Genomic DNA, 23,053 nt, shown 5'->3' with positions numbered 1-23,053 from the left:
TCATGATCTTTCACATCGTGATCAAATTCAGTGTAAAGTGCACAAAAGATGGAGTCTAATAAAATCTATATACATGTAGCATTATCTAATAATAGAATAAATACAATTTATTGTATATACATTATTATTGTAATACACTTGGTTCACCAGGAATCCATTTACGAAGAGGTAAAGGTATATGAACTGTGCCATCTGGACGTTGATGAGTTTCTAAAAGAGCGATAATCATACGAGGCACTGCCATAGCCGTGCCATTTAAAGTATGACAGTAATCTACCCACTTTTCTTTAATATGCCAAGGGACTCGTACATCTTTAGTTCCTACTTGTTCTTTAAAATCTTTTGATAAATAGCGAATATCTAATCTACGTGATTGATAATTTGTACAATTTGAAGTAGACGAAATCTATCCACATTATATTCATTATTCTTTTTTTTTTTTTTTTTTTTTTTTTTTTTTTTTTTTTTGTTAAAATAAAACACTCTAGAACTTACCTCTCCCCAACCATTTTTACCGGGTAACCAAGCTTCTATATCGTATTTTCGATAGGCACTTGCTCCTAATTCCTCAGTTGGCATATCCAAAACACGGAAACAAAGCTCTAAATCACGAAACATATCTTCTTGTAATTCTCTTAATTCTTCTAACATTGCTTCACTTTGTTGAGGTGTAGTGACAGTAAATAACTCCACTTTAGAAAACTGATGAACACGATAAAGACCTCGCTCCTCAGCAGAGCCATGTCCTGCCTCAGCTCGGAAAGCATGACTAAACCCTACCATACGTTTCGGTAATGCCTCTTCATTCAACATTTTCTTGGCCATTAAGCCTGCTAAAGGGATTTCAGCTGTCCCTACTAAACACATTTGCGTATTACTTGATGGTGTTGATACATCATAAATCTGAGACGCTTCCCTTTTTCGTGGTTGAAATCCACAGCCATAAGCAATTGATGTTTTAACAATATCGGGCGTCAAGACGGGTTCAAATCCTCGTAGTGCTGCCTTTTGCATTGCATATTGGATAAGAGCCCATTCAAGCCAGGCGGCTCCATTTTTGAGATAATAAAACTTGGATCCCGAAATAAGTGAAGCCTGTTCAAAATCAATCAAATCTAACCGTTGTGCGATGGATACATGATCTTCAAGTGCGTCCCCTTGCAAAGGTTTACCAACGGTCTTGATCACACGTGCGTTAGCTTCAGATCCTCGAGGCACATCCACATGTGTTTCATTGGGGATCTGTAACGCTTGTTCAAGGAGTTCAGCATCCACTGCTATTAACTGATTCATTATTTGCTTTAATCGTTCTTTATGATTTTTAGCTTCTTGAACGTAACGATCGCAATTAGAAGATGATTGACGAATCTTTTGTTGGATGGCATCTCGATCCGCACGTAATTGATCAGATTGGGATTGTAGAGCTGATCGTTGTTCATAGAGTTCTTTTACACGATATACTGGATCTGTCTCATAGTTACGTGAGGTCATGTTAGCTGCTATAGTAGCCGTGTTATTTGCATAATATTCAAGATTAAGTTGTGGAGAAATGATGAATTGAGGATTGACATTATTAGTTGTTGATAATGTACGTCTTGATAATATTCGTATAGATTGCTTTACAACTTGGGTTAGACCGAGGTTAGTTGTGTTTCTTATCATCAAAGGCGTAATAGAGATAAAAGGAGAGAGAATTAATGTATCCGGCAAGGACAAGGGTGGAGGAATGACAGGTTAAATTTTTGAAAGGGCGAAAAATTGCAGAGATCTCAACAAAAGCACCACCAAAAGGAAGATTTAAAATTATTATATGTGCAAAATTTATAAACTAAACTGACTAGTAAATAAATTATATATGCATCATAGGGTAAGAAGAAAAAGAAAAAGAAAATAATAATAATAATAATACTGGCTTTTTTCCTTGAATTTCACGGCCTTTGACGTACAAGTATCGTTTTTTTTTTTAACATTTTATAGACTCAGGTAATTAATGTTAAGCTACAGAAGCAAGGCAAAAAGAATAAGAAGACTGTGATATTCCTAGTAAAATATCAAAATATAAAAATACTAGTAAATTTAATGAGACCGAACAATAGTTCTAAAAAGTCGAACATTTTATTAATGATTTAAGATGAGATCTATTTATACAGCTTCTTAAAAGATATACATTATTTCTACCGAAACCATTCATTCTTGGATACTTGAAGATATGAAAGAGATATACAAGAGGTAACAAGAACTATTATCACCCACTTGTTTTTTTTAAAAAAAAAAAAAAGTATACTTGTTACCTCTAAGGTAGTAAGATTTTACAAAAAAGAAGAACTGTGCATCCAATAAAGTTGCCCAATATCTTAAAGGCCACAAAGTTTCTAATTCCTGGTTCAGTCAAGTTATGTGAATGAAAACAGAGTGGAGCCCAAAAGTCCCAGGATCTCAAAGGCCCAAGATTTCAAAGACCACAATCCTGATATCTAACCTCTTAGCTCAAGTACGCTATGTGCTTAGGTTTAGCAATTCCTTCACAACACTAACATCTTAAAACAGTACTATTAAAGCCTTACAGGCCTTTGCTCACCAAGGGTGCACTATTTCAAATACAGTCATCTATCTTATACCTACTTTTATTAGTTTATCTTGCAAACATAGGGAGGGGGAGGGGGAGGGGGAGGATCTGTTGGTCATTCACTTTTCGTTATGCTAGTCTAGACTAATTATATCAAGACACAATAATCATAGACTCACGAATGCTATCTTAACATGAAAGGCTCTTGTTGAATCTTTTGTTGTTGTTGTTGTCCAGTTTATTTCATCCTTTGTTTGCTACTATTCTTTCTTTCTTACGATCAGGTGTGTTTTATCCATGATGAGAGGTGAAAAGTCAGCTTTATTATGTCGTGGTAGATTGCGATAGCAATAAGCAATAACGGCTTCTGCTTGCCAAACATGCTTCGTTATGTGCCAATGACTACAAAGTTGAAAGGCGAAAAAAAAAACGATACTTGTACATTAAAGGCCGTGAAATTCAAGGGAAAAATATAATAACGATATATATACATGTATATTTTTTCGAATTAATAGTATATAGATACAAATATAGAGAATATTTATAAACAGCATCATATACTTTTCTGTTTTTAATCGTAAGTTTAATAGCAGGGGACTTTGAAACAAGATAATTTTTTATCCGGATAGTTGCATAAAAATAGTCGCCGAAGTTCATCTTTCTCTTTTTTTTTTTTTTTTTTTTATATATATATATATATATATATCTATTTATTTATTTATACATATAAACATAATGGAAACTACTACTACTACTAGTGCTAGTGCTGAACAACGATTAGATGAAAACGCAAATCGTTTGCCTGAAGGATTCTTTCCAAAGCCTCAGCAAGATGTGTCTATGGATCAAGCAGGTCTGAACAAGGGACAGCATAAGCGTCGCATTATTGTCATTGCTTATGATCATTCTAATTACAGTGACGCTATGATTGCAAAAGCAATTCATCTTAGTTTGATAAATCCAACAGATGATATTCGTCTGATCAATGTAGTTAGTCAGTCCGATTATCGTACCATGTTTAGTTCTATGTTATCTTCACAACAAACTTCAGGTATTCATGAAGTCAGTCATAACGATACTATTGTACACGACGCAGCAGATGCTATGCTATGGGAAATTATTAAGACATTAAAACAGTCTGGTGTAAGTAAAACTATAGCAAATATTATTGCGTATCGTATTATAAACTTAGAGATATATATTTATATTATAGTTTGAAAATGTTTCCTCAGAAGTTCTTCAAGGCGATCCAAAAGCATCAATTACTGATTTTTGTCGTATAGTAAAACCAGCTTATTTGCTTACTGGTTCTCGTGGCCTTGGTGCTGTTAAAAGGTTTGTATATTGAATAATGGATAATATTACTTATTTTAATCATTATTATACAGGGCTGTATTAGGTTCTGTTTCTAGTTATTTGACTAAACATTGTCCTTGTCCTGTATTAGTCATTAAACTTGATAATGAAGAAATAGAAGCTCGTAAGGAATTACATAAGAAAAAAGAAATTTCTCTTGTAGGAATTATGAGTAAGTTTAAGAATATATAGAAAGCTCCAGGAATCTAATTTTTTTTTCTTTTTTTTTTTTTTTTTTGTATTAGATAATTATAAATTCAATAATTCTCTTAAATAATGCAATAGTATATAGCTCTTTACATATAAAAGATTAATATTTAATGTTCGTTTATCTTTTTTTTTTCTTTGTACATTAATAATGAAATACATTTTTATATTTTTCAATAATAAATATACTCAAAAGTTAATATCAGTGATAAAATAGGGAATTATGTTACGACGCTTCTTAGAGAATGCTAATATTTATAGCATACACACTATTAAAGGTATTTTTTTAAGAAAGTGCGAACTATATAGCCAATGATTAGTGAATACCGTATAAATTGTAAACTGAGTAGTAATGAATGAAACCATTTATCAGATTCAAACTATTTTTTTTTTTAATGTTTCTTTTACTAATGTTTTTTGCTTGTTGATCATTCTTTTAATGTTTCACTTGATTTTTTTTTTTTAATATTGATCAATACAATATATATATATAAAAAAAAAATGTGAATTTCTTTAATTGTCGTCGGTATATCTACTACCATATTGCAGCAAGAGTTTTACTTGAGCAAAGCATCATGGACTTTTTTGCAGTTTTATAAATCACGAGATTTGCACTTTTGACAAGCTCCGCTCGTGGAATACTGGTCTATTTTTATTATTAATGTTAGAAAAGATAGTATTCCCTTGCTAATAGGAAGAAGAACTTGTTGTTTTACTTGACAAGTTTTTATTTTATTTTATTCCTTTTTGTGAATATTCATCATTATAAGATAAATATTGCAATTTACCTTCTTTATTATGGAGCTACAGTCTACAAGAAGTTATAGGTTTTCAAGACATGTACAGACTATTATTGTAATAAAGTATTTTATTTGGTTAAATCACGAGTTTATATACTGTCAAGAAAAAATGAACCATGTAGATACAAATACTGTGCTCAAAGTTTATTTATATTAGCATAGATGACTATTTATGCTCCTGTAGCATTAAGCTTTGAAGAAGAATCTGGCAGATAACAGCTAAGCACAAAATACGAAGAACAACAATACTGTTGAAGATATGCTTAGGATTTGTTTTTATTCTATCTCATGTACCCATCTTTTATCTAATGCTACTAAACATATTGTGTATAAATGTATATATCATACTTGTAATACAAGTTAATCTCTTAAAAACAAAAAAATGCCCTACTTGTCCTTAGTAGATTAAGATAAACAATATAACCTTGTACATAGAATTTCACCTAACGGCATCTTCATTTTATACATAATAAATTGTTAATAACACTGTCAGTAAATTGATTGACCCTATTTTATTTCATAATATACTAATATGCTTTACTTGTACAATTGTATTCATATTAAACTGACTTATTATGAATAAGTTCAATAGGCATGATTCTACATGTTAACACATATTTACTAGTAATAACTCATCATTTAGCAGCTGATCGAACGTAATAAAGCCTTCCTTTAATAATATTAAAACGGAATGCAATTCACTATGAATGAATATTTGCTGCAAAGAATCAGTTTAGCTGAAATAAGAAAAAAAAAAAACTTTAACCTCAGATAAAAGTCATTTAATTTTAGGTTGTTGTAATCTAAAATTAAGATTCTTTATTTATTTATTTATTTCTTTTTTTTTTTTTTTCCCTTCATAATTCATTGCTCATGTACCTCTTTTGGGTGCTAGTAGTTCTAATATATGAAGTTATAGCCTATGAACAACACTGTATTGATCCTGCAAATTGTCAATTCTATCCTGTACATGGATGTTACGCAACTGATATTGGTCTTGTTTGCAAGAACCGAAGTAAATTATCTTTTATTATTAAGAAAAAAAAAAAACCTGGAGAAATTCTTATTTTTTTTTTCTTTTGTAGATAAAGGCGGATTTGAAATGAGTATAGATCCTATATATACATTCATATATACACCTCACAGTATAAAAAATGATACTGGCTTGCCTTGTCATACTATACCCATTACTGATGAATTGATAAACTATGTTGACTATCGAGGACCTCAAGTGATTGATGTCCAAGATTTAGAACTTATTGGAAATTGTAGTAGCATGTCTTATTGCGATAAAAAGACAAGAACCTGTCAACCGAAATTACCCCTAGGGAGCTTTTGTCAGTATAACATGCAATGTTATTTTGGCATTGATGGCATTCCAGGTCATTGCACGAATCATACTTGCTCTATTCGACAAGATATCCCTCAATATTATTATAATACACCTCGATGGACAATGGGCGATCAATGGCAAGCTGCTGTCATAGCTGTTCTAGTTACGGGCGGTATGGTGATCGTTTTACTCATAGGCCGTGCTCAACTAAAGAAATTAGTGGGTCAAATTAAAGTGATAATAGAAAAATGGCAAAATTCAGCTTTCACGCAACAAGAAAATAATATACCATTTGTAGCCAATGAACAAGTGTGGAATGAGCATCATGATCAAAGATGGTGGAAACAAGTACCTGGAATGAATTGGGTTTATAGTAAATTAAAACGTGGAGGAGGAAGTGAAGATTATTATCAATTAGATAATCGAGAAGAAGAAGAAGAGATAATCACAGAAGAGCCTCCTCCATATCAAGAAAATTAGCTCTCCCGTTTCATATGTATTTCTTATCTTGATACTAATAGTAAATATATAAATGTATTCATTCTATTTTACTTGAATGTCTTGTTTATGAGTAGTTGAAAATCATTATAAACAAAAATTTATTCTACTTGAACTAACTAACTTACATACATGCCTTTCTCTCGAATGTAAATAAAACAACTAATCTTTAATTTTGATACATGTAGTTCATTTACATAAAGTAGTTTAAACAATGTTAATGTGTTGTATCAACCCATGTTTTTATAGATTATATCACTGCCATGTTAATAAATTGTAGTGTCGCATCTAACAATAAAATAGTGTCACATATACAAGTGTTCATTAAATAAGACGACCCGCAAGGCAGTCATGAAAACATTGAAGGGAGTAGCATGCAAACCCTTCAAAAGATGGCTGGGCAATAGTATTATTATTGGCAGCATCATTTTGCCAAAGAAAAAAAAAAAAAGGTGTATAGTGCTGTTATTCAAATTTAAAAAATTAGTCCGGTGAAATGCAGAGGACTTTATTCTATTGTTGTTGTGCCTTAAAAAAAAAAATATTTATTTATTTATTTATGTTTTCGTAATATATTAAAAACTTGATATATAAATTACAAAATTCCATCGATATGATCACATCAGTAATTGGACTTAGGAGGGACCGAAAGAATGCAGGTAATATAGTATTAAACCTGATATTGTAAATAGATATATATATATATATATATATATTAACATGATCATCTTATTAGTTTCAAAGGATTTCAATTCAATGATGCTATACAAGAAGCCACCAAAAGGTCGTGGAAGACCTTCAAAGGGAGGACAAGCACTTCGATCAAAACGATATTATATTAAAAATCATTTAATGGTATTGCAAAAGAGACGACTAAAGAGATACATAGATAAAGTGAAAAAATGGATAGCTAAATTTGAACATGATTCAGTACTTATTCTTAATGAGCTTGATCTTTACTGTAAAAAGGCAGTAAAGATGCTTCAAGTATTTGGAAGGTAACTATTTATCAAAAATAAAATAAAATAAAATAAATCTTGCTTATAACATGATTTAGAAATCATCTTTTATATTATATTAATTCAGCAAGAGAGGATCACTATTTGGCCTTTATGAATGAAGAAGGGGAAGCATTTATGGACTTGCTTTTTGAGAATGCTAAAGAGCAACAAAGTAAACCTTCACATTCAATGTTAGATAGAATAGAAAGGGAATTAAGGGAAAATCATTTGCCATTATTGTTTACATTATCAACTCTATTATCAGCTTATTTATTACTTAATTATGCAGAAAAAGTAAATGAACGAATGGCAGATGAAGATAGAAAAGAAAAGATTAAACAAAACTGTCTTGAGATTTACAAAGTCTCATATAGTCATATTATTGCATATTATAAAGATAACACTGATGATGACAATAAAGAAACAAAAGTAGTCGATCTGCCAGAGTTCATTGAAGAAAACAAAGATTATGGAGGTGATGAAGGAACTGTTAATGAAGATAAAGATGAAGGAACTGCTAATAATGAAGCTAGAAATGAGGGAACTGTTAATGAAGCTAGAGATGACTTTGATTGTATGGAGACAAAATATAACAAAAAGGAAAAGGCTTGCAGTAATAAAGCATTGAAAATTAAGAAAGAAAAAAGAAAGCGTTTTCTTAAAAGAAAATAAAAATGTCCTAATAATAACTCATTAAAAGTTGTGTTACCTCCTCGTCAAATAGATAACTACTGGACTTCAAATTATCTTTTTATAAATAGAGTAAAAGGGTAGTTAGTTGTTCGTTTTTTTTTTCTTTTAAAAAAAATAAAATAATGTCTTTTTTCGATACTCTTCCTTTTTCTTATACAGAAGTCAATACTCGTAATGGTATTGATACTGTTCAATTTCTTGAAGCTACTAAAGGCCTTGTTAAACTTTTTGGTACATTCTATATTTATTTATTGGGAAGGGGGGGTTTTTATTTATTTATTTATTTATTTTGCTCATCATACACAATGATGACTAGATTTACTTGGATCTTCTGCATTCTCTGTTGTTCAAAGTGATATGAATGGTAATATTAAGGTAAATTAAAAATAATTGGCTCGAGTGTAGTCTATAGTACCTATGCTTATAATTTATTAGAAAATCACAGATCGCTATATATCAAATCCTTCAATCAATGAAACCCTTCAAAAATTGATGGCTACTGAAGCCCCTGAAAAGAAGAGAGTAGCTACTGAAGGCCTTCTTTGGTTGACCAGGTAAGGGAAAAAAAAAAAGAAAAAAAAAACAGAGAGAAAGAGAGAGAGAGAAAGAGAGAGAGAGAGAGAGATAAGGGAAATTATTCCGATTTGATATTAAAAAATAAATCGAAATAGAGGACTTGATTTTACAGCACAGGCTTTACGTCGTAGCATTGCTAATCCAGAAGAAGAATTAAATGTTTCGTTTACTAAAGCTTATGAACAAACATTAAAGAAATATCATAACATGCTTATTCGTCCTGTATTTGCTGTAAGTTTGAATAGATATAATAATCGTCATCATAGTGATATTGAATATACATGTTTATATAGCTTGCTATGAAAGCTTGTCCTTATCGTAAAACTTTTTATGAAAAGATTGGTGTTGTTTCGGATGCTACACTTGATCAAATGAAGCATTGGCTAGAAGCTCTCGAGACTATTATTTGCATTATTCAAAATGAATTCAAGGAGAATCCCCAATATATTAAGGGCATGTAAATATGCTATTCATATTCTCTCTCCAATTCTATTCATATACTAGTAGTAATAAAAAAAAAAGACATTCTTCTGTACAAAAGAGGTTGATATTATTCTATTATTCATGTATTTTTTTTTCTTTTTAAAAAAACAAAACAAAACAAAACAAAAGCACATGACGATGGTAGGTTGAATACTTATAAATGTATATCTATCTTTTCTTCTCTATTGAATTTTTTTCATTGTATTATTCATTTGTTGCCCAACAGACATATTAACTTGATTTAATGGTTGCAGGTTTTTCTCTTTGAATGCAGCTAATTGATTCTCTACTTCAGTCAAATAACGCTTCGAGAATACATCTATATAGTAACTCGCTCCATTCCAAACGCTTACACCAAACATGGTAACCAAACAAAATGAATGAAGCCAAAATGACTTGTAATAGAAATAAGTAAGCGCACATGTTCCTAGAGTATACCAAAACTGCCAAAAGATAAGCATAGGTAACTTGTATCTTTCACCAAACATGCAAGCTAATCTCAAAATAAATGGTTTCTTCCCTTTTTTTTTGTTGCTGTCACTACTGTCATTTAATAAGGTCGAGTAGGAGGTAGTGTAGGATCCCTTTTCGACTTTATCTCCTCGTGCAATAACCACAACGGCAATGTAAAAGATCTGCCACGCTAAATAAAATAATGTGGAAACGATTAACGTGTACCACCATCCCATCGTGGATGGCATCTGAGAGGCACCAGGAAAATGAAGATTCCGATAAGCAAGTGCTATCTCGGGATCACGATGCAGCACAGGTAGCCAACGTAACGTATAGGTCACTAAAGCAGGGAAGATATGGATAAAGACAGAGGTGACTTTATCTAGTGAATGAAAGACTAATGAATTGCGCCAAGTAATAATAGCCCATATCACAGGTCCATTCGTTAGTGTGAAGGCAGCAGTATAAAGCAAAGTAGAAGAAGGGAAAGCCCATAAAAATAACAATGTTAAGAGATTAACATAATAACACAGGTCAAAAAAGAAATAATGCCATCGTTTAGATCTATAAATAAAGTATCGAATCGTGATAAGATAAAAGGATTGAACGGTATAATAGATTGGAATATAGATGGGGATTCGTGCAGCAATGACAGGTGTAATCCATGTGTTACCTACGCCAAGTACAAATGAAACCTTGTCTCGTAATCTCATTGTCTTGGCATCTCGATGTATACGATTATTGATTTGAGTATATTGTCGAAGAAGTCGCTCTTGAATAACGGCCCTTTGTGCTTCAAGATGTAACTTCTGTTTCTGTAGCCGATTCTTGGTTATTGAAGTCCATTCAGAAGATAATTTAGTTTGAATTTCATTCTTAATTTCATGAATTTGTACAGTAACCTGTTCTAATGCTAACGATAGTACGTCAATCGTATCATCTCCTGTAGCTGATGTGTCCCAGTCATCATCTAAGGTCGATAACCCATCAGTATCATCATTATAATAATTGTCTTCATCATTTAATGTTGTAGAAGAGTCATTTTCATTTGAACTGTAAAGTTTTTCTTCCATTGTAGTGTGTGTGTGTACACAATAGAAAGAGAGGAATAAAGAAAAAGAGAAAGAAAGAATGAATGAAAAGAAGCATCTCTATTTAATACATGTAAAAAATTAAACTTTTTTTTTTTTTTGACAGTTGCTTCAAATAAAACGGAGTTCCCAAATTATAAATTAAACAAAAATCAAAATGCTTGGCTTAATAAACACTTTGGAATAGCTTCTTTTATTTCCTTCCATGATTCGAGTTATTCTATCTACTGCTTGCTTTTACTTTTTTTTTTTATAATTATGTATATTTTATAAAAATGCCTTTATGTTATTGAAATTTCATTTTATTGATATCTTGTAATTCATTCTTTTATGTTCATTATTATCAAAAAAAAAAAAAAACTTCTCAATTTTTCTTGCTTATATTTATCACTGTTATTATTTTATTACATAATACGACTTGTCCCACCAGTAGTAATAAAAATAATTCAAGTACTTTCCAAGTCCGGTCCGAACTTTTTTTTTCTAGTGATATTCGGACTCTTCCTATTTACTTGGTTGTTGGGAAAAGGAATCAAGAGGTCTGAAGCATAGCAAATCCTCCCTTTTCTTATCGATTGTAGACATGGTAAGGCATCATGACTTGTTTTTTTTTATAAAAAAGAAAGAAAAGGGACACGCAAACTCCATATTCGAAATTAAAGAGAGATAATGAACGATGGATGAAAAAAGAAAAAAAAACTCCTATATAATGAAAGAGAAGAATTTTATGACATATATGCAATAAACACAATCGTTACGACGTTCAATTAAAAAAAAAAAAAATCAATTATGTTTTTTCTTTAAAAAAAATCAAATGATATAAAATGGAATTCAACTTTTACTATATTAATTCATTACGAGAACCTTGCTTCTCTCCTTCCCGTTCTCTTTTAATTTTGAATATGGAGCATAAGGAGACGTGCATGATTAAAGCGGTAATCTAACTTTTTACTTTCTTCTTTTTACTTTGAATTTAGGACTCTTCAAAGACCCCCGTCAAGCTCGCTAGAGTTACTAAGGTTCTCGGCCGTACCGGTTCTCGTGGTGGTGTCACCCAAGTCCGCGTTGAATTCATGGACGACACTAACCGTTCCATCATCCGTAACGTCAAGGGTCCCGTTCGTGAGAACGATATCCTCTGTCTCTTGGAATCTGAACGTGAAGCTCGTCGTCTCCGTTAAAGAGTAGCAGACAACCCATTTTTATTTTATTTTTTTTGGCAGCATTCAACTTTCCAAGAAATAAAAGTCTAAATTGCAGCAGAATATTCTGATGTAAATTTTTTTAAAAAAAAAATAGACGATACGCTTTATATATTTGTATATTATGAACATTGGGTGAGATAATACATTGTAGAATAGTTGGTGTATTATTTATGGATTCATGAAAGGAAAAAAAAAAAAAAGAGAGAGAGAGAGAGAGAGAGGGAGAGAGAGAGGGGAAAATTAGTAAATGAGGAACAAGATCAAAGATATGTAAAAAGATGAATTCCACTTGAATAAATTAATTAATGGAAGGAGTTCCTAAAAAGGATCTAGGTCTTTTATAGGGGGGTCCTTTAATTCCATTTAATGTCGGTCTACGATGAATTGTTTTTTGATTTGGTGTAGCGATGTTTCTGGGACTTGAAGTATTTGTAGTAGATCTATATAATCAGTAATATGAATATAGGCCAATAGTAATTCAATCTATTGAGAACTTACGTGTTGTTTGCTGTTTCTGTTGACTGTAATGGTATGTTACTATAATGATTATTATCACTTAACACTTTTTGCATTTCAAGTTCACGTTTCATTTCATTAAAAGCCCATCGTTCAGCCTAAATAAGACGTATAAGTGTATGAATGTATGAATTAAAAAAAAATAAAAAAAAATACCTCTAACTGGGCTCTCTGTTGTCCCAAAGTTATGGCAGATTCAGTTATCTTACGTTGATCTTGTAACATTTTTTTCTTTATTTGTTGTTGTTTAAGGAGATTACTTGATTGTAATTCGTCTAAAGAATCTTCAGAACTATAAAAAAAAAAAGGTTGGAAATAGGTACAAAGCTTATTATTCTATAATGCTTACTCTGATATGATATATGCATCTTTAGGTGTTGGGTATAGAGTATTAAAGAAATCACCTTCTTCAAATCGTTTGTAAATTCTCATCTTTTCTTCATATTCAGTCTTTATATCATCTATTGTTTGAAGTAAGTTCTGAACATTTTCCTCCAATGAACTTATTGTATCCGTATACTCTTTAATATCATCTTCTGTGTATTCTTTAGGCTGATTCTTTATCTGATGATCCCATTCCTCTTTCAATCTGTCCAGCAGATTTTCTACCTGTTTAGCTGCTTCTTTACCTCCACAATCCATTGGCAAACGAAATTTGGCAGCCTCATCATAAGAATCACGACTTTTCGTTTGTTTCTTTATCTCATTTTCAAATCTTTGTATTTGGGATTCTAATAATCGACGTACACCTGTATATAATTTGATTAATGCTGCCCTTAACTCTTCACTCTCTACTCGCATTTTTCCTTCTTTCTCATTCGACTTGGTTAATAAATCTGTATACATTGCTCGTGTTTGAATAACTTGATCATTATCTGATTCATTGTTTGTAGTTGTATCAAAATATTTGTTCATATTTAAATATGAAATATTGACTTTATAGTTATTGTTCATTAACTTTAATAGTCTTTCTTGTGTCTTTGCTAAATCTTGTTCGTGTTTCTTTGTTTCATGCTAGAGAAAAAAAAATGAATATATCAAAGGTATAGATGTAACTATTTCTACTTACAGCATATTGTGTTTTCATATATTGCATATTATTCTTTGCTTTTGATATCTCTTCTTTTAATCTATTCATTTGTGCTTGTTGTTTTTTATAATTGATTTCAGTTGTTCTATCAAAAAGAAAAAAAGGGAATAGAATTTAATACCAAGATATGATTGATATAAAATATGTTAATTACTCTAATTTGTCTTTAATCTCTGCGTTATGTCTTTCTTTCAGTTGTAAATTACGTTTCAATTGAATCTATTAAACCACATTTAACGTTAAAAATAGTATACATTGAATTATTGAATTTACCATTTGAGTTTCTAAAGTTTCTCTTTCTTTCTTTAATTGATTAACAACTGACACAAGTTCTTCCTTTTCTTTCTCATCAGTCTAAAATAAATAAATAAAATAATGATTAATTTATGGTATGGTGTATTACATTGTTTTACATACTTTTCGATCATTTAATAGAGAATAAATACAATTAACTATTTTACATTTATCAGCTATTTCTACTGAATCAAATAAAAGAGGGACAGGGTATCCATGACTTGTTAATAATATATTTACGTAATTAGATGAAGCATTAAAAGAATCTGGAGTGCAAAATCTAAGGAGAGGAAAAAAAAAAAAAAAAAAAAAGCAATAAACCTAAATTTTGTTGTTCACCATTGATGACTACTTGTATAAACATACCTTTCCAATTCAGCATGCTGATCAGCGATATGAGTAGGAGATGTAGGAATTTCTAATGAACTAAAAGAAAAAAAAAGTATTTAATATTATTTAACTTTTTTTTCTCGTCCTTTATTTTATATTTTACTTTATATCAAATGAATCATTATCTATTGTAGTCATTATTTCATAAGAAAACAAATAAGGAACAACAACAAAAAAAAAAAAATTTTAATTGAGTGTAGTGCTTAAAGAATAATAGGGCGGAGTTTTATTATTATTTTTTTAATTTAGCTTTCTTTGATGATTTTTTGCTCTTTTTCTTCTTCTTTTTATCTTTCTTTTTACCAGCTTTAGGATTCGATGTTTCATCTTTATCTTTCTTTTCTAATTTATTTGATGATGAGTTCTCAGCTTCATTATTATCAGATAAATGGCTTAGTAGATTTTCATAATCAGGCACATCACTTTCGTCAGAACTGCTTTCATTAGAGTCACTGTCATTTATCATTTGTGTCGAATTGCTTGAACTATTTGAAATCATTCTATTCTTTGCTCTAATGATATTTTCTGTAATTTTATCGATTTCTGGTGACTTTTTTCTTGTTTCTTCAATCTCATCTTCGTCTTCTGCATAATCATCTATAAACCTTGAAACAGCAGATCGTCGATGTAAATCTTCATCTTCTTCTTCATCTTCTTCATCTTCATCTTCTTCTTCACTTATGGATATTACACTCTTACTATCAGTATCATCATCCGTTTCATCATCTTCACTTATTAATTCAATTCTTCGTTTACGATTATTATATAATACACGCTCTTCATCATCTAGAAAAAAAAAAAAAAAAAAAAGAAGGATATTTATCAAAAACAAGTCTCTCAACCTTCTTCATATATGTAATATTTACCATCACTTATTTCAACAGGTTCTTGTTCATTAGGAAATGTATGACTATCATCTGAATAAATAATAGATTCATCATCATCAACAACAAAATCTGACAAATCCCTTTCGTCTTCATGATGTGATTCTGTATCAGATACTTCAAAGTTATCATTATTGGGACGATCTACAGTAAATGTAATCATACAATTTGAACAAAAGTTTTCTTCATCTAATTCCCAACCACATTGTGAGCAACGATAACTATACGTGTATAATGTTAATGAGATTCTATGTATATATATATATATATATATGTATATGATATTGACTTACATGACACCATCTTCATCTTCATCACGAATACAGTTTGCTTGGTTATCAATAGGATATAATTGTATCCAATCCGCACGAGTTAATCGAGTTGAGGGTATAGCATTGGCAGGTCTAAAGAAGTTACCTATACAACTAATTAATATATAAATGTATATAGAATAGATCTTTTCGAATTCTATGAATTTACTTAATTGTTGTAAAGTAATGATATGAATAGGTTGACGTATAGCGGGTACTCGACATATAGGGCATGATTTATTATTCTTTAACCATTCAAAAATACATTGTCCACAATAGCAGTGACCTTTTTTTTTTTTGGTTTCTAATTAATTTTTTTTTATATATGAATTAAATAAAATTTACCGCAGTTTAAAGAATGAGGATCTTCAAAGATGCCTTGACATATAGTGCAGGTTATCTCTAAATAAGATGAATAAGTTATTTTTTACTTAAGTTATATTTCACGTAAAGAAAAGACAAAAAAAAATACCATGTTGAATTTTTTCTAGTTTATCAACATGTTCAATTGACATTGTGATCAACAAATAAAAAAAAAAAAAAAGAAAAAGAAAAGAAAAAGTAGACTTGAAAAAAAGTAAATTCAGGCTCCGTTCGATAAAAAAAAAAAAAAAAAAAAAGTCATCAAACGCGACACTATAAAGTATTTCCAAATATTACGTAATTAACCACTTCAACTTATTATGCTGCACAGACGACTTGGGGGGAAAAAAAAATAAGCTTAAATAATAATAATGATAATGAGTTTATTGAATTACAAGAATTACATTAAAAAAAGAAAGATATAATAAAGTAAAGTAATATGTTGATATTAAAGAAAGTCCACTTAGATTTTAATAGTCGTAGTTACCAGGGATAACTCTTTCACAACCATAGGTAGAAATACCAATGTTACAATCTTCAGAGTTGTTACAGCAACGAATACAGAAGGTATCAGCATTAGGACCAACCAAGTTGACAAAGTACTTGTAACCGTTACAGCTGGCACAAGGAACATCATGGTAATCGTATTGTCCACCATCATCAGAGGCGTGCAAGTCGTACTTTTTACGATCAAATCTACCAGTGACTTGAGCATAATTGTCAGTCTTTAAGAAGTGAGCAGCTGTGATAAAACCTTCAGGGAAGACCTCACCACCCAAACCAGGTTTAGTACAGAAGGCCTTGCCTCTGCTTTCAGTAGTAGCTACAAAATCTCCAGGATGAGGAGGCAAGAATGAACAGAATTCAGTTTCAGACTTGACACTAATCTTATAGTAAGGTTCAACTGGCTTAGCATTGCTACTGAAAACAGCAAGAGCAGCAAAGAGTGCAAGAGCGAAAGCAGATTTCATTTTGTTAGTATTATTATTATTAATATTAAAAATAAATAAATAGATTAATGTGTAGAATAATAATGTAGGAAAAAAAAAAGAAGAAGAAGAGTCTTCTTATATACTACATTGAAAAAAAAATGGTTGTCTTTAAGGTCTATAATTAAATCTATTCCTATTCTTTTTTCAGTTGTATGAATCAAAAATACATCATAAATCATCATTGTCATAAAAATAGTATCAAAAAAGTGTACCTTATTGGTTTATTTTATTCAGTATACTATGCTTCTAAATCTGTCACTTATTCATGATTTGACACATTGACAGTAATAGTCAATAAAAAAAAAAGGCCAAGACAGAGGGCAGAGTCTTATAATTAAAAATAGTAACAAACAAGATAAGAATAAGTAACTGTCAACGTGAAGGATATTATTAAAGTCTTTTGATATCAATAAATAATAATATAAAATTTGAGTTTATTATTATACGCATCTTATTGAAATTAAATTAAAATAAAACTAAAATAAGATAATAAAGAATAGATGAGTGAGCGATAAAGAAAGGGGGGACCAGTAAAAATCATTTGTATTGAAAACAAGCTTGTTAATAAATTTTTGCTTTTTTGACATACAGTAGTAGCAGTAATAACCGGTACAGCAAACCACAAGAAAAAAGTTTAAATACAAACATTATTTTTTTTTTTTTATGAATTGTAATGGTCAGCATATTTTTTTTTTTATTATTCTATTACAACGCCTATATTTAGACTTTTTTTTTTTTTTTTTTTTTTTTTTTTTTTAAATAACCGCGTTACAAAATAACCCCTCTTTATTTTTATTGTTTGAACTATAAATATGCACTTACAATATCTTTTACTAGGATTAAAAAAAGTTTATTTATCAAAATAAAGCAACCAATGAGCACGTAGCATTTATATATATTTTGTTGCCTTAGTCAGTATTTTTTTTTTTTAAAAAAAAAAGAAAAAAAATAAAGCTCTTAAAAATCCAACGGTATGAGTATACTAGTCTATTACAAGGACAACCAGTATATCAGTTTGAGAAAGAAGTGTTTGATGAAATAAATAATCCTACTCCATTACATCTTCTACAACAGTTTTTTTCAACTTGAAATTGAGACTAAGTTAATTTTTTTATGCTTATTATTTTATTTATTGACAAAACAAAAGAAAAGCAAAATAATCTTCTAGTGAACAGCTCAGACCTGTTATTCCATTTTACTCAACAATAAAAAAAAAACAAAAAACTTTCAGTAAAGATCAATAATATTTGTTAAAAGTAGGAAAACAATAATATAGTGAGCCTTTGTCGAACAATCAATTGCTGATTTAAGTTTACTATAAAATGAGGAGAAAGAGAGAGAGAGAAGAAAAAAGGATAGCATTGATTTAGTTACGCATTAAAATTATAATACTGTTTGTGATATTGTTTTAATACTCATTAGCAATTACCTGTTTAATGCTGTGTTGGATATTTGCTTTAATATTGGCTCATTCATCGTTGGGGATGTGGAAAGTATCTTGCTCACTATTTCAACGGCAAAAAAAAAAAAAATTCTCAAGTGTCAACATATATTTCTATTATGTTACTTGTGTCTTGATGGATCTTCAGAGGATATTAGAGTTTTATGGCCATTCGAGAGCACATCTATATCAAGGGGTCCACAAAAAGCCAGGTAAAAAAATGGTCAGCACCTTGATAAATGGTAGGAAGAAGTATACTATATATTGCTTACCATTTTTATAGAATGATATCTAAATATCAATATAGATCTGCCATTTCTGTAGATAAATCTCATTCGCTCAAGCCATTGTCAACCTACATATTATTCTCACTTGTCAAAGCTACAGAATAATATAGCAACGCGACGCTAATGCTTTCAAGAGCATTTCCAATCTCTCACAGTAAGAAGTGAATGAATAAGACTGACTTGTAACTATTTTTTTTTTAAGATTACATATTCAATGTTATTTGCTGATAATTCATTTATTGGCGTATTATTATAGAGATGTATAATAAATAAAGACTCAATAATTTAGTTCTATTTTAAGAATAACATATATCAATCAATAACGCGTTTATGTCTTCAATGAATTTATAGAACATGCATAAAATAAAAATAAAAAACTTGATTACAGGAAGGAAATCAGGGACAACAATGATAACATTCAATCGCAGTTATTATAAAATAACTCAAACTTTTTTGAAAGAAAAAAAAAATAAAATAAAAAATAATTGTCTAAATTAGGGAAAATAAATAATTATATATAGTAATCGAAACCTTTATTATTCAAATGGAAATATATGTGACTATGCTTTGAGCAGTATTCATCTAAACAACGTCGTCGTATTGAATGTATTTAGATTCTAAAACTACGAAATTAACCATTTTCTTTTTTTTTCTTTTTTTCTTTTTTTTTTTTCTTTTAGTTATTTTTAGGTGGTGTTAAGTTCTCTTTATTATGTTTAGTAAACACAAACTCAGGAAATAACTATTACGTAATAATAATAATAGTAGTAGTAGTAGTAGAATACTGCTACAACGGAACGTATTATTATTACTATAACAATAAAATGCATTATTCCCCCCCCCAAATAATAGCTTTTTTTTCCCCTTTATAGGCATATTTTTAAGCTTCATAACCATAGTAACGTCTTTTATTTGCTATTATCTTGCTGTTATAAAATTACAAGTTGTGTGTGTGTTTTTCTCTCCACTATTAAATAGACTTTATTGGTTTACAAAGTATGAATAAACAAGATAATTTTAGTCAACAAAATAATAATCCTCTAATTCATCACTGCTATCATACAGTTTATTATCAAAAATACAAGAATTACATTTTAACCATTTCCTTTTTTTTTTCTTCTAAAGACAATATTATCATAATCAACAGATGATATCTATTATCTTTAAAGAAAGGAACTTGATCATCATAAAAATAAAAACGATCTATGAGATATAGAGAGTCTATTTCCTTTTTTTTCCCCTTATTGCTATCCATATATTCTTTACGGTTTAATTGAGTTGAAGAATTTGTTGCATAGATATGTAAAAAAAAAAAGAGCTAAATTATTAAGCATTTTGAGGCTGTTAAAGGCTTTCAAAGAGAGCGAGAGAAAAAAAAACATCTATAATTAATATTGATATTATTTTTTCGGTCATGATAAGATATTTTAAAGAATAATGAAGATACATATATATTGTACATCGTGTATGCATGTGTGTGTGTGTGTGTAGACGAGGATAATAGTAGTATTCCCCTATTTTCCCCACACACAGTAAGCTGATAAAACTGCTTAATAATCTACATTTTTTTTTTCTCTCTTACTCCATCCACCCCTCCCTCCCTCCCCCCAATCTGAACTTTTTTTTTTTTTTTTATCATTATTATTATTTGTATCAACTATTATTATGAATAGCCTTACTACTTTTCGTAAAATTCAAGCTTTTCAAATAGGCAACGACTTTTCTAAAGTAACAAAAGTTGTTACAGTAAATTACCAAGATTTACTTTTAAATTTAAAGCCTAATAATGTAATTGTTAAAAATATTTACCTTGGTATTAACGCTTCTGATGTTAATTTTACAAATGGAAAATACATTCCTGACATTAAACCGTAAAGACATAACAGAAAACAAAAATATATATATATATATATATACATATATAAATATGTTTATACTATTAATTTTAAATCTTGTTATTATTATTATTTAATTAGACCTTTTGATGTTGGATTTGAAGCTCTTGGACAAATAGTTGCAGTTGGATCCAATGTTTCAAATGATAAAATGGGGTTATTTGTTGTTTATACTCAGTATGGTGCCTTTGCTGAGTTTGTAGAGATATCTCAAAGAGCTATTATTCCTGTCCCAGTAAATATAGCTGATATACTTTGTACTAAAAAAATATATATATATTTATATACATATAATAACATGAATGTAATAGAATGATAGGCCTGAACTTTTAGGGCTTTTAACTTCAGGTTTAACTGCATCTATTGCATTAACTGAAACAGGTCGTATGACTCAAGGCGAAACTGTCCTTATCACTGCCGGTAAATAAATACAGTGTGTCTTTTTTTTTTTTTTTTTTTTTTTTTTTTTAAAATAATAATAATAATAATAATAATAATAATCACTACTTATTATTATGTATAATAATAGCTGCTGGTGGCGCAGGACAAATTGCTGTTCAATTAGCTAAATTGGCTGGTAATCATGTCATTGGTACGTGTTCAAGTGAAGATAAAGTAGACATGCTCAAGGTATGTATATCATAGATGTATTATTTTATTTTATTTTACTTTTTTTTTTATCTCCCTTTACTAACTAACTAAAACTATGTTTCCTTAGAGATTGGGATGTGATAGAGTCATTAATTATAAAAAGGAAGATTTTAAAACAGTCATGAAAAAAGAATATCCTCGAGGTGTAGATATTATTTTTGAAAGTGTGGGTGGCTCATTTTTTGATATTTGTCTCAAATCACTTGCTGTGCGTGGACGATTAATTGTGATTGGTACTGTTTCTACTTATACAGATGCCAATGGCATGGCAGGCGATAATGTAAATACATTAAAACTTCTTGGTACTTCTCGTACAGTAGCTGGATTTTTTCTGCCCGATTATAAGGATCTACACGCTTCTCATATGGCTCAATTAATTCATTTAGTACAAGAAGGCAAATTAAACGTTTTTATTGATCATGGTCATCTAAAGGGGATTCATCAAGTTGCTGATGCCGTTGCTTATCTTCATTCTGGTAAAAATAAAGGGAAAGTGGTTATTCCTTTGATTGAAACTGGTAATAATAGAAGATCTAAGATCTAAAAAAAATAAATAAATAAATAAAAATAAACAGTCACAAAAGTCACAATGCATTCATACTTTCGGAGATTTTTTTTTTTTTTTGGGAGAGAGAGAGAGAGAGGAGATTCTGCTTTTTTTTTTTACACACAAGATAATAACTGAACTTACATCTTATGAGTTTCTTTCTCTTTCTTTCTTTCTTTCTTTCTTTCTTTTTTTACTCTTTTACTTTTACTTTATACATTAAATCATGAAAGAATATCAACGTGAATTTATTGAATTTGCACTTGAAAACGATGTTTTAAAATTCGGTTCATTTAAACTTAAATCAGGTCGAGTATCACCTTATTTCTTTAATGCCGGTTTATTTAACAGTGGTAAGACATTGGGAGCGATTGGTAAATTTTATGCTGCTGCCTTGGAGGATGCAGGATTTAAATATGATGTTCTCTTTGGCCCTGCCTATAAGGGTATTCCCCTTGTCTGTGCTACTGCTTTATCTCTCTCCACGGATTACAATAAGGAGGCCCCCTTTAGCTTTAATCGTAAAGAAAAGAAAGATCATGGTGAAGGTGGCAATATCGTAGGTACTCCACTTCGGGGTCAAGTTGTGGTTGTCGATGATGTGATCACAGCCGGTACAGCTATTAATGAGTCCATTGAAATTATCAAGCAAAACAATGCTCAATTGACAGGTGTCCTTGTCGCTGTCGATCGTGCTGAGGTTGCTCCTGATGGTAGTGGCAAGAGTGCTATTCAGGCTGTTGAAGAAAAAAATAAAGTTCAAGTTCGTGCCATCATTTCTATGGATCATATCATGGAATATATGGAAGAAAAGGGCACCTTTGAAAATGAACTCAACTTGATGAAAGAATACAAAGCTCAATATGGTATTAAAAAGAATTAGAATCATATAATTTATTTGTTTGTTTTGTAATATAGAAATAAAATGCATATATGTATATGTTTATATGTATATATAAAAGAAGAAGAAAAAGAATAAGAATAAAAAAAAAAAAATCAATGCCAATCTATTAACAAGTGTAGTAGTAGTAGTAGCAGTAGCTCAGTAGAGTTAGATAATAAATGACAATTCAAGTCACGAAATCTTTTTTTTTTTTATTCTATTTTTATTATTATTATTATTATTGTTA

At 30.1% G+C, this 23,053-nt stretch overlaps 10 protein-coding genes across 10 annotated transcripts; 6 read left to right on the top strand and 4 right to left on the bottom strand.

Moving 5' to 3' along the window:
* Positions 1-124: 124 nt before the first annotated feature.
* Positions 125-1,491, bottom strand: BX663DRAFT_430232 (seryl-tRNA synthetase; the record flags this gene model as incomplete). The annotated part of the gene is made up of 2 exons (XM_051522788.1): positions 125-406; positions 496-1,491. The coding sequence occupies 2 exons, from the start codon at positions 1,489-1,491 to the stop codon at positions 125-127; spliced, it is 1,278 nt and encodes a 425-aa protein (XP_051385268.1).
* A 1,787-nt stretch (positions 1,492-3,278) lies between these two features.
* On the top strand, positions 3,279-4,386 carry BX663DRAFT_541476 (uncharacterized protein). Its single transcript, XM_051530780.1, has 4 exons — positions 3,279-3,709; positions 3,780-3,901; positions 3,955-4,094; positions 4,168-4,386. The coding sequence occupies exons 1-4, from the start codon at positions 3,302-3,304 to the stop codon at positions 4,197-4,199; spliced, it is 702 nt and encodes a 233-aa protein (XP_051385267.1). The 5' UTR covers positions 3,279-3,301; the 3' UTR covers positions 4,200-4,386.
* Positions 4,387-5,767: 1,381 nt separating this feature from the next.
* BX663DRAFT_502332 (uncharacterized protein) lies at positions 5,768-6,920 on the top strand. Its single transcript, XM_051526597.1, has 2 exons — positions 5,768-5,944; positions 6,015-6,920. Exons 1-2 carry the CDS (start codon positions 5,803-5,805, stop codon positions 6,740-6,742), a joined length of 870 nt encoding a protein of 289 aa, XP_051385266.1. The 5' UTR covers positions 5,768-5,802; the 3' UTR covers positions 6,743-6,920.
* Positions 6,921-7,294: 374 nt separating this feature from the next.
* BX663DRAFT_502331 (uncharacterized protein) lies at positions 7,295-8,622 on the top strand. The gene is made up of 3 exons (XM_051526596.1): positions 7,295-7,419; positions 7,497-7,758; positions 7,818-8,622. The coding sequence occupies exons 1-3, from the start codon at positions 7,374-7,376 to the stop codon at positions 8,431-8,433; spliced, it is 924 nt and encodes a 307-aa protein (XP_051385265.1). The 5' UTR covers positions 7,295-7,373; the 3' UTR covers positions 8,434-8,622.
* Positions 8,499-9,597, top strand: BX663DRAFT_502328 (glycolipid transfer protein domain-containing protein). Its single transcript, XM_051526595.1, has 5 exons — positions 8,499-8,685; positions 8,771-8,829; positions 8,890-9,008; positions 9,126-9,261; positions 9,324-9,597. Exons 1-5 carry the CDS (start codon positions 8,577-8,579, stop codon positions 9,489-9,491), a joined length of 591 nt encoding a protein of 196 aa, XP_051385264.1. The 5' UTR covers positions 8,499-8,576; the 3' UTR covers positions 9,492-9,597.
* A 42-nt stretch (positions 9,598-9,639) lies between these two features.
* Positions 9,640-11,382, bottom strand: BX663DRAFT_502326 (uncharacterized protein). The gene has a single exon (XM_051526594.1). The coding sequence runs from the start codon at positions 11,037-11,039 to the stop codon at positions 9,696-9,698; it is 1,344 nt and encodes a 447-aa protein (XP_051385263.1). The 5' UTR covers positions 11,040-11,382; the 3' UTR covers positions 9,640-9,695.
* A 205-nt stretch (positions 11,383-11,587) lies between these two features.
* Positions 11,588-12,239, top strand: BX663DRAFT_502325 (ribosomal protein S28e; the record flags this gene model as incomplete). The annotated part of the gene is made up of 2 exons (XM_051526593.1): positions 11,588-11,642; positions 12,034-12,239. Coding segments are annotated over exons 1-2 (207 nt in total). The 5' UTR covers positions 11,588-11,640.
* Positions 12,240-14,750: 2,511 nt separating this feature from the next.
* Positions 14,751-16,285, bottom strand: BX663DRAFT_502321 (uncharacterized protein). Its single transcript, XM_051526592.1, has 6 exons — positions 16,220-16,285; positions 16,093-16,149; positions 15,917-16,033; positions 15,730-15,853; positions 15,419-15,657; positions 14,751-15,338 (listed from the first exon to the last, which is right to left on the bottom strand). The coding sequence occupies exons 1-6, from the start codon at positions 16,260-16,262 to the stop codon at positions 14,785-14,787; spliced, it is 1,134 nt and encodes a 377-aa protein (XP_051385261.1). The 5' UTR covers positions 16,263-16,285; the 3' UTR covers positions 14,751-14,784.
* A 183-nt stretch (positions 16,286-16,468) lies between these two features.
* BX663DRAFT_469160 (uncharacterized protein) lies at positions 16,469-17,200 on the bottom strand. The gene has a single exon (XM_051524109.1). It carries the CDS (start codon positions 17,079-17,081, stop codon positions 16,581-16,583), a length of 501 nt encoding a protein of 166 aa, XP_051385260.1. The 5' UTR covers positions 17,082-17,200; the 3' UTR covers positions 16,469-16,580.
* Positions 17,201-20,456: 3,256 nt separating this feature from the next.
* On the top strand, positions 20,457-22,878 carry BX663DRAFT_450781 (orotate phosphoribosyltransferase). Its single transcript, XM_051523748.1, has 6 exons — positions 20,457-20,701; positions 20,807-20,960; positions 21,037-21,145; positions 21,255-21,355; positions 21,444-21,798; positions 22,157-22,878. The coding sequence occupies exons 1-6, from the start codon at positions 20,496-20,498 to the stop codon at positions 22,804-22,806; spliced, it is 1,575 nt and encodes a 524-aa protein (XP_051385259.1). The 5' UTR covers positions 20,457-20,495; the 3' UTR covers positions 22,807-22,878.
* The last annotated feature ends 175 nt before the right edge of the window (positions 22,879-23,053 follow it).

The sequence above is a fragment of the Cokeromyces recurvatus genome (assembly GCF_025118155.1).
Source record: "Cokeromyces recurvatus strain NRRL 2243 chromosome Unknown BX663scaffold_6, whole genome shotgun sequence".
Taxonomy (NCBI): Eukaryota; Fungi; Mucoromycota; class Mucoromycetes; order Mucorales; family Mucoraceae; genus Cokeromyces; species Cokeromyces recurvatus.
Note: the sequence above shows the minus strand (reverse complement) of the source record. Positions and strands in the feature narration are given on the sequence as shown.

Bases quoted from the DNA above. Each gene is read 5' to 3' on its own strand.
- BX663DRAFT_541476 (XM_051530780.1), top strand. From the start codon at position 3,302: ATGGAAACTACTACTACTACTAGTGCTAGTGCTGAACAACGATTAGAT. The intron at 3,710-3,779 runs GTAAGTAAAACT...TTTATATTATAG, and splicing joins AGACATTAAAACAGTCTGGT to TTTGAAAATGTTTCCTCAGA. The intron at 3,902-3,954 runs GTTTGTATATTG...ATTATTATACAG, and splicing joins GGCCTTGGTGCTGTTAAAAG to GGCTGTATTAGGTTCTGTTT.
- BX663DRAFT_502332 (XM_051526597.1), top strand. From the start codon at position 5,803: ATGTACCTCTTTTGGGTGCTAGTAGTTCTAATATATGAAGTTATAGCC. The intron at 5,945-6,014 runs GTAAATTATCTT...TTTCTTTTGTAG, and splicing joins TCTTGTTTGCAAGAACCGAA to ATAAAGGCGGATTTGAAATG.
- BX663DRAFT_502331 (XM_051526596.1), top strand. From the start codon at position 7,374: ATGATCACATCAGTAATTGGACTTAGGAGGGACCGAAAGAATGCAG. The intron at 7,420-7,496 runs GTAATATAGTAT...TCATCTTATTAG, and splicing joins GAGGGACCGAAAGAATGCAG to TTTCAAAGGATTTCAATTCA. The intron at 7,759-7,817 runs GTAACTATTTAT...AACATGATTTAG, and splicing joins ATGCTTCAAGTATTTGGAAG to AAATCATCTTTTATATTATA.
- BX663DRAFT_502328 (XM_051526595.1), top strand. From the start codon at position 8,577: ATGTCTTTTTTCGATACTCTTCCTTTTTCTTATACAGAAGTCAATACT. The intron at 8,686-8,770 runs GTACATTCTATA...AATGATGACTAG, and splicing joins AGGCCTTGTTAAACTTTTTG to ATTTACTTGGATCTTCTGCA. The intron at 9,262-9,323 runs GTAAGTTTGAAT...ATGTTTATATAG, and splicing joins TTATTCGTCCTGTATTTGCT to CTTGCTATGAAAGCTTGTCC.
- BX663DRAFT_502326 (XM_051526594.1), bottom strand. From the start codon at position 11,039: ATGGAAGAAAAACTTTACAGTTCAAATGAAAATGACTCTTCTACAACA.
- BX663DRAFT_502321 (XM_051526592.1), bottom strand. From the start codon at position 16,262: ATGTCAATTGAACATGTTGATAAACTAGAAAAAATTCAACATG. The intron at 16,150-16,219 runs GTATTTTTTTTT...CATCTTATTTAG, and splicing joins ACTAGAAAAAATTCAACATG to AGATAACCTGCACTATATGT. The intron at 16,034-16,092 runs GTAAATTTTATT...AAAAAAAAAAAG, and splicing joins TCCTCATTCTTTAAACTGCG to GTCACTGCTATTGTGGACAA.
- BX663DRAFT_469160 (XM_051524109.1), bottom strand. From the start codon at position 17,081: ATGAAATCTGCTTTCGCTCTTGCACTCTTTGCTGCTCTTGCTGTTTTC.
- BX663DRAFT_450781 (XM_051523748.1), top strand. From the start codon at position 20,496: ATGAATAGCCTTACTACTTTTCGTAAAATTCAAGCTTTTCAAATAGGC. The intron at 20,702-20,806 runs GTAAAGACATAA...TTATTTAATTAG, and splicing joins TACATTCCTGACATTAAACC to ACCTTTTGATGTTGGATTTG. The intron at 21,356-21,443 runs GTATGTATATCA...ATGTTTCCTTAG, and splicing joins ATAAAGTAGACATGCTCAAG to AGATTGGGATGTGATAGAGT.